We start from the raw sequence: 13,664 nt of genomic DNA on the forward strand, positions 1-13,664 counted from the left end.
CTGTGGGCCACTGCTGGCACTGTCATCTCATGTGAGGACCATTTTAGTGTTCAAGTAGTACAAAAAACAAACAAACAAGAAAACACCCACAAATATTTGTGAGTTTAGTGTTTGTTGTATAAAAATCTACGGAGAGACCAAAAGACAGTAGTCTATTCTACAGGAAATGTTTGGTTTTCTTGAAGGAATTGGTCTGGTAGATTATTTAATTCTATTTAAGAGTAATTGATGGATATAACATGTCTTTGAAAACAGATTTGAAGGAGGGGAAACAGAAAGAAAAGGCTGAGGTATGCCCAACTACACAAGAACTGGACTGTAGAACAGTGGCAACAGGTCAGGAGAGAGAGGTATAGCAGAGTGTATACAGCCACCTGGAAAACACAGTGGTGTTGGGATCTTCGCAAATTGATGGAATAATGAACACAAAAAATACCATCAGATTTTGATCCACCACATATTACCATCTGGAAAACATGTGATTCAAATCAAACAATGGATCACTATTAGTCATAGACTGGCCTTCCCAGCGCCTGGACCTCATCATTACTGAAGCAGTGTGGGAACATCTTGAGAAAGAGTGGAACAAAAGGCAGCGAACGTTCAAAAAAGACCTCTGAATGTCCTTCAAGAAACCTGGAGAACTATTTCTGAAGACTGCTTAAAGAAATGATAAGAAAGCTTATCAAAGAGCGTTCAGGGTGTGTTGAAAAACTGATATGTTTATATCAAATATTGACTTTCAAGCGTATTAGAATGGTCCAAAATCTTTTTTTTTCTGTACTTCAATGTACTGTATGTTTGCACATATCTCACTAAATCGGTGTGCCTAATAAAATACAAAGAAATGCATGGCCTAAGACTGTCTATCGTGCCACCCCAGCAGTTGAAGCACTCTGTTTAGTTGCTACTGTCAAACATTAGACGACTCTCTGAAACATCGGTACAGTTGGTCTCATGAATGCTGCCTTCGCGTGTCCTGTGCAATGTTAGACTCCAGGTAGAATAAACGTTTTAAAACAGCAGACCGAATACACATTGGCGTTTATGCGGAAATTAATTGTGTGCTCCGTCTTTGTCTCAGACTGCCTCGATAGCACGGCTCACACGCTTTCTCAGCTGCACATCTGTCAGATGTGTTTCGTATACGGTTTCCAAAAGGCAGAACTGTGCTTGAACGCAGCAGTGCCTGAAGCTAACGCTAGCTTTCCCTTCAGTGCTATGAGTTAAGCAAGACTGAAGGTAAGGGCAAAAATTATATTCCTAAACAAGGTCTGTCAAATTTAACTCATACGAGTGCCATAGTGATGTATTCCCAATACATACGGGGACCTGCAGTAGTCCGACAAGGCTTTATTTAGTGAAGAGCGGCAGTTATGCTCTCTTGTAGTGGCTCAGCTAATGTTAGCTACTCAGACGTCGCTTTCTTTGCATAACATTAGTAACCAAATACAGAAAGGTAAGACTAACATTACAAATCAGCACTAGTAACTATAATTGAACTGTCACTTTTGTCCTAATATTGACTTTATAAAGATTGTATTAAACCAACACAGTCTAACTTAGCAAAAGCTAAAGTATGTAAGTGTTCCAGTAGTATATGAGCTGAATTTAGCTAGTGTCCTAGTTTAGCATACTAAGGGTGAGGTGTAATGTCAGCGTTTGCATCCCAAGCAGAACATCTTTCAAAGTAAAAGAAAAAAGGCAGCGAGATGCCACACTGCCACAATACTCACCAAAAAGCTAAATGTTAAATTATAGCATCCTCTTTGATGTGAGGATTTGAGTGAAATAAACTACAAGAGCCTTGATAGTTGAAATCTTTCAATGTGTATAATTATGAGGATTAAAAACTTAGTCATTGTTGACTGCAGACTTACATAAAGCGGAACCTAGACCTTGGCCATGTGCTATCTTATCTTTTTGTACACAGTGCTGGGAATGCAGCCACCGCTGCCACCTGAAGCAGTCAGAGAGCTGGTGTGCTCTTGCCTGCAAAGAGACCCCGTAGCAGCAGACCTGCGATGCAGCCTCTTCGTTGCTGCCACTCAGAACTACAAGAGAGACTCTTTGCTCAGACCATTCCCTCCTCGTTACTTAAGTGGTGACAATAAGGAGTTTGAGGAGTTGGTGAGTGCTAAAGTGATTGTCAAAACCTCTTGATTATAGTCAGTGGTAGTCTATGCTTGCTTAAGTGCTCCTCAGTTTAATCATACAAGCTTTAACCAGCCTCAGGGGTAGGGTCAAGATCACCAAACCAACAGCAGCAGTGCCTCTGTAGTTCAGCCATGTATTCATTCACTCAGGTAACTGATCAGAATGATCACCAAGCCTATAAACAGAGGTATCCTAGCACAAGGACACTCATTAACATGAAAAGTGATACAGAGCTTTAAATGGCAACTAGAAAAAATAACATGCATGCACACATCTACACAAAAGGGGAAGACAGAGGGATGGCAGACTCAACAGCAGAACATAAAATGTAGCTACTTCAGAAAAACTATACCCAGCAAGTAATCGGTATCAACTCTCAAATCCACTACCACTCAAATAGCCTGACCTATGATCCTGTGTTGAACGAGCGGGAAGAAACAAGAATTGTTTATTTTTAGTTGAGATATGGTCTGCTAAGATAATTGAGAGAACTGATCAAATGTAACATGATATATATATCCACTCGGTGGCAGTGATGTGCTGTTAATGGTAGCTTCATGCCAATTATTACTCATAGATGAATTTGTGATCATTTCATGTCTTTGGTGTCTTCTCACTTTGAGAGACGTGTGTTCCGAGGAGTAAAAGAGACATTTGAATCTGTTTGTGGTAATATGATAAAGAAAGGAGTTTTTCCTTCTCCAGCTGGCAGATGTGAACTCGTTGCCTGGTGTGAGAGAGCTGGTGAGACTACGACCTGGAGAAGCAGATCATCATTTGGCCCTCGCACACTGGATTCTGTCTTCAAAGAGCTTTGCTGTAAAGACACTACAGAAGGAAGAGGTATGTTACAGGCATAGAGAGATAAACCACAAACTTGCATCACTTTCTTCTTTGTTCAAGCGTGTTTCTCCGATCTTCACTAGTACGCCAAACTCTGCAGCCTGACGGAAAATGAAGGGATGTCTGCACCCGTGCCAGACTTCCTCTTTGAGCTGGAGTACTCTGATCAGATGAACGCCAGGTTTGAGAGGACGAGGGAAGGACGAGATGTTTTCTATGCTTTCCACGGGAGCCGCTTGGAGAACTTTCATTCGATCATTCACAACGGCCTGCACTGTCACCTCAACAAGGTCAGTGTACCGAAACCTTATTTAAAAAAAATTTTTTTACAGATCAAATATTTGATCTTGAGGAGCAAGACGAGTTTAAGAGGATGCTGAAGGGCTGGAGTGTAAATCAGAGTGATACATTGTGCTTACATGGACATTTTTCATTGCAGAACTCTGTGTTTGGAGAGGGGACCTACCTCACTAGTGACCTCAGTATGGCTGTCCTTTACAGTCCCCACAGCAGCGGCTGGAGAGAAAGCATTCTAGGTCCACTGCTGAGCTGTGTCGCCTTGTGTGAAGTCATTGATCATCCAGATGTTAAATGCCAGGTGAAGAAAAAAGGTATGTTTAACAGTCAGGTAAAAGCAGTATGTCTTCAACGTGGATTCCAAAGCTATGAGGAGGCAACAAAAAAGTGACAGTTTATGAAAACACCTGAGCTATCAACAATTAGCAATAAGATATATGGAGTAAAGAGGTAAAAAATGTGTGCATTTGTACATATATGACGCATCACAGTTTTTAAATAAGAGTGAATGGTAAATGGTAAATGGCCTGTATTTATATAGCGCTTTAATAGTCCAGAGAGACTGGGAAGAGAAAAGGAACAGAGCAGATAATGGGAGACATAATTCGGTGGGGGGGGGGGGGGCAGTGGGCAAATAAGATAACTAGATAATGATGAATAATGTCTGACTTGCTGTTGGGAATATACTGTGTAACCTACATTTTTTTTTTTTGTAATTGTATTTATTTGCATTGTTTGCTATCTTAATTTATTTAATTATTTACTTATTTTGAATTTTTTAGGATTAACATTTCAATTATTATTATTATTATTACTATTATTATTATTATTATTACTATTATTATTATTTTAATACCTGCCATATGTTCATTATATTTTTGTGTTGGATACTGTTGAAAAAACAAATAAACATACGTTTAAACAATTCGGTGGAGTGAGCAGAACCAGAGCAGAAATGGGCAAGGGTCTTGATGGGTGAGTGATGTTAGATAGGGATAACTTCGAATGACACGTCATGTAACAAGGCTGTAACAAAATTAGTATTTGTTGTTTGATACTTGAGTCGTGATACTTCACATAGCAGAAAATAATACCTAACGATCAGTCGGCATAAGATGGAGAAAGAGAAAGGTGGTGGGGATCTGGGTGGTTTCGATGTTTGTGGTCTGTGGTCATTGCTGGTATCGCTGTAATCACTGGGAGCTGTTGTTGCTGCTGGTGCTGATGGGACTAAAACAGCTGTGGGTACCAAGCCTGCACTAATGATCATGTAGACAATGCACAGTGATGTTTTTAAGTCTCTTTGCGTGCACAAGATCCACCAAGGCTCCTGTGCTAACTTGGTTAAAACAAGGTACTTTTATCGCTTAAATACCTATATACACTTTTCCCATCCATCCATCCATCCATCCGTCCGTCCATTTTCTTCCACTTATCCGGGGTGGGGTTGCGGAGGCGGCAGCCCAAGCAGAGAAGTCCAGACCTCCCTCTCCCCAGCCACCTCTTCCAGCTTGTCCGGAGGAACACCCAGGTGTTCCCAGGCCGAGGGATATAATCTCTCCAGCGTGCCATGGGTCTGCCCCGGGGCCTCCTCCCGGTGGGACATGCCCGGAACACCTCACCCAGGAGGCGCCCAGGAGGCATCCTTGTCAGATGCCTGAACCACCTCAAGTGGCTCCTTTCAATGTGGAGGAGCAGCGGCTCTACTCTAAGCCCCTCCCGAATGGCCGAACTTATCACCCTATGTCTAAGGGAGAGGCCAGCCACCCTTCGGAGGAAGCCCATATCCGCTGCTTGTATTCGCGATCTCGTTCTTTCGGTCACTACCCACAGCTCGTGACCATAGGTCCACATCACTGCGGCCGCTGCACCAATCTGTCTGTCGATCTCCCGCTCCCTTCTCCCGTCACTCGTGAACAAGACCCCGAGATACTTAAACTCCTCCACTTGGGGCAGGAACCCGTCCCTGACCTGGAGTGCACTTTTTCCATTTACTCTAACTTAGCCCTCAAAACACTTACAAATCACTTTCATTCATTCACACGCACACATTAATGCACTGCTTTATTCTCTTGTCTTTTAAGCACTTTTTACCTCTTACAAACACTCACGTGGATGCACTTCATCCAGTATCTTGGACAGGGACACTTGGACCAGCGCACTGGAGTATGCACGCAATCTGCTTTCCTGATTCACAGCTGACCTCCACTTATCAGGAAGAGTGAGGACTTAATGTCCAGACAGGCTGGAGTTAGGGAAACAGAAAAACTCACTGTTGCCAAAAAAATGAATTGGGAAAGAAAAAACCCCCACCAAAAATACCAATTCAGGGAGTTACAAAGTACTGCAGAGAGTACTCATGGTAGCGATAACAGTCTTATATGATGTAATATGACACGTTGTGGGTAAAAAAAATTGCCTACACTTTGTCTTGAATTTATTTCAGACCTTTATGCCTCTCAAAACACTCAGTAACTGCATAAATCTTTCCAGGAATGTTCTACCTTCTTATTGCTCTTTAAATCAGAGCCTATTAAAGCCTTCCGCTTATTTTTCATTTCAGATTCTGAAGTTGTAGACCGCCAGCGCTCGAGGGCAAAGAACAGTGAAGGAGGGGATGTACCACATAAATACTTTGTAGTCACCAATAATCAGCTTTTACGAGTCAAGTACCTGCTTGTTTACTCTCAGCAGAGGCACCTGTCCAGGTAAGACTTTTCTGGGACAAATGATGCAGTTTGCTTTTGTGTACTGGTGAATAGGCAACATTAGACATAAAAATGCTTTCATACAGAACAGGATTGGGTGAAAAATCAGAAATTCAATGTGAAAGTTGTGGAAAGGTCACATTTATTTGAATGTCCTCCAGCACACAGTTTCAGTAATCTGATTACAGCCCACTAAGAGCAAAGAAGAGAAGCAGAATACATTTTTTTAAACTTGTTTTTATCAATTTTACTCATTCATTTACTAATTCAGATTAAATAAAATAAAAGAGAGTATAGTGTTGAGCAGAGACAACTTTCCTTTGAAGAGTATCTGGGCTTGGCCTTAGAGTGAACTTCAGTGTAGAGCTGCTACTCCTCCACTTCAAAAGAGGCCAGTTGAAGTGGTGGATGCTTCCTGGGTGCCTCCTATGTGAGGTGTTTCAGGCATGTCTACCCAAGAGGCGATCCCAGGATGGACCCAGGACATTCTGGCAGTATTTTTTCTATTGGCTGTCTTGGGAATGCCTCAGTGTCCCCCTGGAAGAGCTAGAGGAGGTGGCTGGAGCAGGAGTGATGTAGGCATCTCTTCTTAAACCCAGAGCTGGATGGACGCGAGTAGTCATGTTAATTAATGTGCACTGAAATTAAATAAAATAAAATAAGACAGGGTCCAGATCCAAGGTGTACTTTACCTCTTGCCAGATGTCAGATTGGCTCCAGCTCCGCTGTGACCCTCATTTAATGAGCGGTTAAGAGAACTGACAGATAAATAATCAATAGCATGAAAGAAAATGAAAATGTTTGCTTGTTTTCATCCCGAGGTTTGTTACCTCGCTCTTCTGTGCTGATGGTCACCGTGCTTTTCTGTTTTTCTTCCTCAGACATTCCCGCAGCCGCTCGTGGCTCCTCAGACACCATTTTGCCATCATGATGAGTCTCTACCTTCTGCTGCTCATATTCATCGGTGCCTTAAACTCCAACACCTTTGTATCCTTTTGGAACAGACTATTCAGGTGAAACGACAACAGGACACATGGCATGGATGTTTCTAATCCACAGTGCCTTCCTGCCAAGATGTTGGCTGAAGGCATGAGAAAAAAAGTTTTATGCACCTTTCTACTGTTTTCTCTTATAGTTCTTTGCTTTGTTTGCAATATGTAATGTAATATAGTCATCATTACTGTAAATGCAAGATAACATATCGTTTCAGATGGGAATCTTGTTATGTATTGATTTTAATGAAATCTGTAAGAAGATCTTTGTTGATTTTAAGACAATTGCAGTGTTCCTCCTTGAGTTTGAATGATTCAGTAAATAATCAGTTTTATAGTTAATCTCTGTTACTGTGTTGTTTCAGTCCTCCGAGGACACAATTTTACCAGCCAAAGGGAAACAATGGAAATCATCCTGCTTAAGTAATCGGTGTGTTTTGGTTTTCTCTTTCTGGTTTGATGTGCAGCGAATTCCTCGTTAACTGAGCCATTATTATCACTAATCAGTTTTTCTGGCCTTAATGATAAACTGAAATTCCACTTTTAAATTCTTAAGATTGTCATTGTCTGTATTTTGGAAATTAATAAATTGGGATGTTTTTAAATCTTTTGTTTTCAAGTGTAGATCAAATATAGTGGTTTTTATTTTAATGTATACATTCGGTTTTGGGGACTGCGGCGTTGTAGTATGGATCAGTAGATAATCTGGGTTGTCATTGCCCACATGAACTGTGTAATGGTCTTTATGATTTGCTTCCATGGAGCCAAACGTTCTAGTACATTTTTTAAAGTGGTCTTGAAGAACAGTTATCCCATCTTTCTGAAGGTCTTTCAAAGTTTCTCTTTGGGCATTTGCTACTTTTTCTCTTATTTTCAGTCCAATCCTTGTACCTGACCATTTTCAGAGGGATGTTTTCTCTTTTTTGTGGGGGTGGGGGGTGTTCTAAAACCACTTAACACTGATCTCTGAATCATTAAAACATAAAAAAGGTACCTAACTCGTGGAATGACAGTTTCATGTCTACAGTAGCTAAAAACTTGGAATCTTTCGATATATGTTCTTAAAAATTTGAGGAAACTGGAGATGTGGATGACAAAAGAAGAAGTGGCAGACCTAAAAAAAAAACCAAAAAACCCTCTAATGCAGATGAACAGTATCTGGGAGTCATGTCCTTAAGAAATATGAAACAATTCCAGCAAAGACCAGACACAGGACCTGAGAGATGCAACTGGCCCTTCAGCTGATCGATCTACTGTTCATTGAAGTCTGATCAGAAATACTCTCAGTGGAAGGTTGGCTGTCATGAGGCCATTCTGAAGGAAGGAAAATGGAGACGTTAAATTTCACAAGAGGTGGACTGAAAATCAGCGGCTTGGTTCAAATCATTGTCAGTATGTATGGAGGTCAGTAGAAAGGTACAACCGTGAGTTTCAGCTATCTGTAAAACACGGCAGAGGCTCTGTCACGGCTGCATTTCACCCAGTGTTGTTGGAGGTCTTGTCAAAATTTCTTAAATTGAAACCAGATTTGATCCACCATCTGGAGTGTGTCTCATTTCTTCAGCATGACATTGATCACAAACGCAGTGCCACTGCAGTAACAGCACACCTGGATAGAAAAACGCACAATAAAGCACTATCAGTCATGGACTGAGCTAACTATAAAGGTGGCCCAGGAAATAATGATTTTTATTCCCTGTGTCTTGGTGCTGTATGTCTATGTATATTTGCACATTTTAATAAATGATTGCACCTATGTCCCATATTGATAACAAAATATAAAAAAGTGAGGGGTGGCTCAAAATCCTGCACAGTGCACATGCTTTTATTTCCGTACAGCATAAAAAAAGCGTTAAAGCGTCAGGTTAAAATGAATTTGAAATACTAACATCTCTAATGTAAACAGTGTTTACAGAGCGAGACACCTCTTTCGAACAGTGCGTCGTTTCTATTGTTCTCAGCTTTTCGTGTTGCATTCAAACATGGGTTACCTCTGACAGGGGCAAATTTATTACTGCTGGCACACAGACAGTCCTCTTTTAACTGGTGCTTTATCAGTAAGAAAAAAGTGAGAGTGATATATGGGTTTGATAACAGAGGCGGCCTGCTTTGGTGACCGATCCTGTTTTCCTAATAGATACCCGATGTGCTGATGTGTGTGTATTAACAGCCCAAGAAACACGCAAAAGAGAATTTGTTTGTTTGGTTTTGTGGAGCAACGATGTAAAGCAAGACTTAAGCTTAAATCGGGGTGCTCATTAAGAAATTAAGGCAACCAGGAGAACACTTTGTGTCAATGAGTAATTTCATTTACTCATAAATAACTGATGGCACAGTGCTTTCATTCTTAGTTTTCTTTTCCTCGGGTGTACTTGTTATGCTGCACAAATCTTGGTACTTGACTTAAACATCAGATATTATTTCGATATGTCGTTACGTCACGGATGCAGCTCACTAACGAGTTTGAAAGAAGATGAAAGACATTGCAGGCCATTGTTTGGTTTAAAAACCATTCCCATCTTGCGAAATCCTTCAGATAAACTGCTTCTGTTCATCAGAAATGGCTCACATTTGAAGGCCACAGAACAAACTGCCCATTGTTGGTCCACACTTTATTCCCTTTATGTACAGGCTTCATTATTGCTGCCTCATAAACTGTCTGTTATTCAATAACCATCAACTGTGAGGGGGGGCGGCAGCCGTAGAGGGAGCTCAACTTGTTTATCAGGAAAAAACTCCCAAAATGAGAAGCAATCAGAAGAGAGGGAATCTGTATTATTCCACTAAATGTTTGTGCCTCACACTTTGTTTTCTTCATAAAAAAAAAATCATGCATTCACAATTTAATATTTCCCTGTAAAAGACGTGTATTGTGCAGGACTGAACTTGAGGCAGGTCTGCAGTCAGGTATGATGTTTGTTATCTTTGCCAACATTTGCTCCAAAACTCCAAAACCCTCACTTACAGATTGAGGCCAGAGCAGGCCTGTCAGAGAGTACAATCAATCAATATTTTATTTCTATAGCACATTTAAAAAGGACAGTGTCCATCAAAGTGCTTCCCACAAGGTAGCAAAGCAGATTACAACAAAAGGCAACAAAAACAGCTAAAAACAATTATAGTTACAGTGACAGTTACAGTTACAGTTACATAGCACAAATGCAGACCAGGTGGAAGTCCAAACTAATTTGCTTCAAAAGCTAGATGGAACAGGCGAGTTTTTAAGCGTGATTTAAACGTTCAACACAGTCCACTGGATGGTTTTGCAAAGCAGGAAAATAATGATGTCTTAAAAAGAGAATTTCTCATTATTCCATTGTTTTAATATAAAATACTTTGCTATACGTGGTGCCTTGCTGCAAGCATTGCTACACACAAGTGAAAAAGTGTGGAAAGCATTCAAACACCTCAGAAACTTGTTTGATAAAGAAGTAAAATCTCTTTTTGTTGTTATTTTTGCTTTTATCTGTTGATTGCAATGTACATTCATTAGGTATACTTGTTCAGCTGCTCGTTAACACCAATATCTAATCAGCCAATCACATGACACCAACCACATGAAGCAGGTCATCTTGACCCTGCTTGGTCAAGATGACCTGCTGAAGTTCAAATCAAGCGTTAGAAGGAGGAAGTGAATTTGCTCTGAGTATTTCAGCGCTCATATGGTAGGGTCAAAATTTGGCATAAACCGCACAAATGAATCATGAATCCATCCTGAGTTGGATCAACAGTTGAAGCTGGTGGTGATTTGATGTTTTCTCAGCACACTTTGAGCATTTTTAAATGCCATAACCTACCAGGTACTCCTGCTGCTCGTGTCCATCCCTCTATAATCACAGTGCACCAATCTCCTGATGGCTCTTTCCAACATAATAAAGCTCCATTTCAGAAACCTCACATCATCTCAAACTGCTTGAGAGCATGACAATGAGTTCAGGAATGATTGCAGCATCTTGTCGAATCTGCTATAAAGAATTAAATTGGTATTAATTAAAAGTTGGTCCAAACCAGTATTAGTATAGTGTACCTAATAAAGTGGCTGGTCAGTATATTTTATGGCAGTTGACTGACTGATACAGATCTATCAGATGTTTGTGGGCTCTTTTTATGCAGTGGATTTACTGGTGTGGCCAAAAACTGCAGGTCGTTTGTAAAGTATTGTGTTAGTTTGTGTTTTATAAATAATGTGTTTATTACATTTTTATTTATTTATTTATTTTTTTATAAATAATGTGTTTACTGCATTTTTATTTTACAGCTGAAACTGTAAGAATATGGATTAGAATATTCATTCACTGGTAATGATATCCAGTAATTTGAGATCTAATTAAATAATTGACACACAGGTGACAGAGAGAATCTGACATATGTTTACTTAGCAGGTAGGTTTTCATGTTGTGGTACATGAATTAAACATTTATTGTGACACACAAGTTCATATAAGATACAAGAAAACATGTAAAAACAAACAGTGATTATGCCAACTGTCTAATGTCATATAAAGCAATGCACATCACTTGACAGCATTAATTAACAGCTAGAATAGTGCAGATCCAGCCTGGTAATCCCCATAAATAAATAGAGCAAAGTCAGTACATGATGGTATAGAATTTAAAAAAGTAGAAGGTTTTTATCTTGATTTAAATTGCAGGGGGTGAAAAGTAATTGTTGATTAAGTAGTTTTAAGATATTCACAGGGTTTAAACATAGCTGCCTTTCTTCACATTTTGCTACAAGTGTTCCTCTTGGTTTCTTCTTAGCTGGATGAGCTCGGACAGTCCGGGATCAAGCACACAAAATGCCCCTCGCAGTTACTCTACAAAGAGAAAAAAAGACAGTGTTGGATTCAGAGCACAGTGAAGAAAAAAAAACAAAACAGGGAGAAGTTTGGTTTTATTATTATTATTTTTCCTTACCTGGAGGTTGTTGTGGCATATGGGACTGTGAGGTGCAGTCAGGTGATTGTGCACACACTTCCCAAAGTGTTGCAGACAGGTGGAATCGGACGGGACGCAGGTCTGAGAGCACGATGGACGCTTCAGCAGCAGACAGCTGGAGCAGGACGTGTGCTGGCAGGAGCCCTGGCACTCTTTATTCTGCAGAGACGTAGACCTACAGACGAGGAAATTCTGATTATTGCTAAAAACAACGACAACAACGTGGCATTAAGAGGATGGGGAGGGGGCTCACCTGGCAGAGCAGATTGCAGAGGGGTTGGCCTGGCAGTACTCCTTGGTGCACTCTGGTTGGCAGCTCTCTGCATCCAGCTGTTCAATCACTGCACAGATTTAAAGAAATTAAGAATGAGAGTCCCGCATTGTGGAGTCAGACTTTATATCCTGAGCAGCAAGAAAAAAAGACAGGAAAACTGTAAAAGGTCTGATATCGTATTGATAACGGTGACACTTCTTTTCATCGGGGACAGATAAGATGAGTAATTATGGTTGAGGAACCTTTGATTCAAAGGAAGCCTTGACCACACTATCAGTCTTCACAGCTCATAAACCAGATTTTACCGCACCGGCACCATTCCCACTACACAGACTTACAGTAAAAGAATCTCACCAAGTGCATTTTTACGCGTTTAGAGAAGATTTTAGCGCCTTTGTAGTTCCCGCCAACTTTATTTCCAGAAGGAAGAGTTAAATATTGCATTTTTGCTTACAGAGACTTCTTTTAATTAGCATGATGTTTTCTGTACATGTGAATAAATCAGAACAACTCGAAAACTTTTTTTGTGCTGCTGTAAAACTTTGCATTTCCCCAGTATCGCATTTCACGAGTGATTAAAGCATCACCCGTGGATCTGAGGCGCAGTGGCTGCTTGTCATCATTTAAGAGTAACGGTTACAATCTCACCTGCTTTGCAGATCCCTTTGCGCTCTGCGTCTGGTTTGGGAGCTGCTGAGTCCTGAAAAACGCACACCAGCCCCTCGTCGCACTTCCCCAGGTAGTCCCACGTCCCCCCGCAGGTCTCCCCCTCCGTCTTGGCGCACACGGGGCAGCATCCACAGACACCCGTCGTCACGCCCCCTTTACACTGGAGCTTCAGCGCCCGCCGGGAAGAGCAGTGTATCTGCTCGCAGGGCGGGCAGTGAAGGGCCCGAAGCTGCTGGGTGTCCACGGGGGACGCTTTCTCCAACCCGAACACCCCTAACAGCGCACTGAGAAATAGCAGCATCCGCATCGTTGATAGGCCTTATGTTATCCTGAGGGGAGAGCACCTGTCAGCACCTTTTATATCCCCGGGCACCCCGGCATTGTCACACCACATGCTTCGTAGTTTATGAGCCACAGCCTCCTCCCACCACCAGCAGCCAATAGATGGATGGATTTAGTCTAAAATATACGGTTAATTATCCCCACGTCTTATCTCCACGCTATCAACAGTGCGATTTTGTTTTGAAACAAGTCTTCCGTCCGAACATTGTTAGATAAACTCTGATGAAGGTGAATTCGGAGTCACCTGACCTCTGAAAGGGGCAATTCGGTGTGCATCTGTAATCAGATAATGTCCCATTTCCCAAAAGAACAAAAGGTTTAAGACATCAGCAGGTTATCTCATCCGGACGCCTCACAAGGTTCTTACCTGAATGAAAAATCTCGCAGGTTGTGTGCATGCCAGTAAAATATGGCCACGCTCACTGGGTGTCTGTCAGCTGACATT

At 41.2% G+C, this 13,664-nt stretch overlaps 2 protein-coding genes across 2 annotated transcripts; one reads left to right on the plus strand and one right to left on the minus strand.

Moving 5' to 3' along the window:
- Positions 1–1,134: 1,134 nt before the first annotated feature.
- parp16 (poly (ADP-ribose) polymerase family, member 16) lies at positions 1,135–8,534 on the plus strand. The gene is made up of 7 exons (XM_063481050.1): positions 1,135–1,242; positions 1,934–2,130; positions 2,863–3,000; positions 3,084–3,290; positions 3,440–3,611; positions 5,861–6,005; positions 6,887–8,534. Exons 2-7 carry the CDS (start codon positions 1,942–1,944, stop codon positions 7,020–7,022), a joined length of 987 nt encoding a protein of 328 aa, XP_063337120.1. The 5' UTR covers positions 1,135–1,242; positions 1,934–1,941; the 3' UTR covers positions 7,023–8,534.
- Positions 8,535–11,665: 3,131 nt separating this feature from the next.
- si:ch73-330k17.3 (IGFBP domain-containing protein) lies at positions 11,666–13,184 on the minus strand. Its single transcript, XM_063477414.1, has 4 exons — positions 12,857–13,184; positions 12,188–12,275; positions 11,914–12,109; positions 11,666–11,813 (listed from the first exon to the last, which is right to left on the minus strand). Exons 1-4 carry the CDS (start codon positions 13,182–13,184, stop codon positions 11,754–11,756), a joined length of 672 nt encoding a protein of 223 aa, XP_063333484.1. The 3' UTR covers positions 11,666–11,753.
- Between the last annotated feature and the right edge of the window lie 480 nt (positions 13,185–13,664).

Source organism: Pelmatolapia mariae, linkage group LG7 (genome assembly GCF_036321145.2).
Source record: "Pelmatolapia mariae isolate MD_Pm_ZW linkage group LG7, Pm_UMD_F_2, whole genome shotgun sequence".
In the NCBI taxonomy this organism is placed as follows: Eukaryota; Metazoa; Chordata; class Actinopteri; order Cichliformes; family Cichlidae; genus Pelmatolapia; species Pelmatolapia mariae.

Bases quoted from the DNA above. Each gene is read 5' to 3' on its own strand.
- si:ch73-330k17.3 (XM_063477414.1), bottom strand. From the start codon at position 13,184: ATGCGGATGCTGCTATTTCTCAGTGCGCTGTTAGGGGTGTTCGGGTTG. The intron at 12,276-12,856 runs GTGAGATTGTAA...AAATCTGTGCAG, and splicing joins CAAAGGGATCTGCAAAGCAG to TGATTGAACAGCTGGATGCA. The intron at 11,814-11,913 runs GTAAGGAAAAAT...TTCTCTTTGTAG, and splicing joins TATGCCACAACAACCTCCAG to AGTAACTGCGAGGGGCATTT.
- parp16 (XM_063481050.1), top strand. From the start codon at position 1,942: ATGCAGCCACCGCTGCCACCTGAAGCAGTCAGAGAGCTGGTGTGCTCT. The intron at 2,131-2,862 runs GTGAGTGCTAAA...TTCCTTCTCCAG, and splicing joins ATAAGGAGTTTGAGGAGTTG to CTGGCAGATGTGAACTCGTT. The intron at 3,291-3,439 runs GTCAGTGTACCG...TTTTCATTGCAG, and splicing joins TGCACTGTCACCTCAACAAG to AACTCTGTGTTTGGAGAGGG.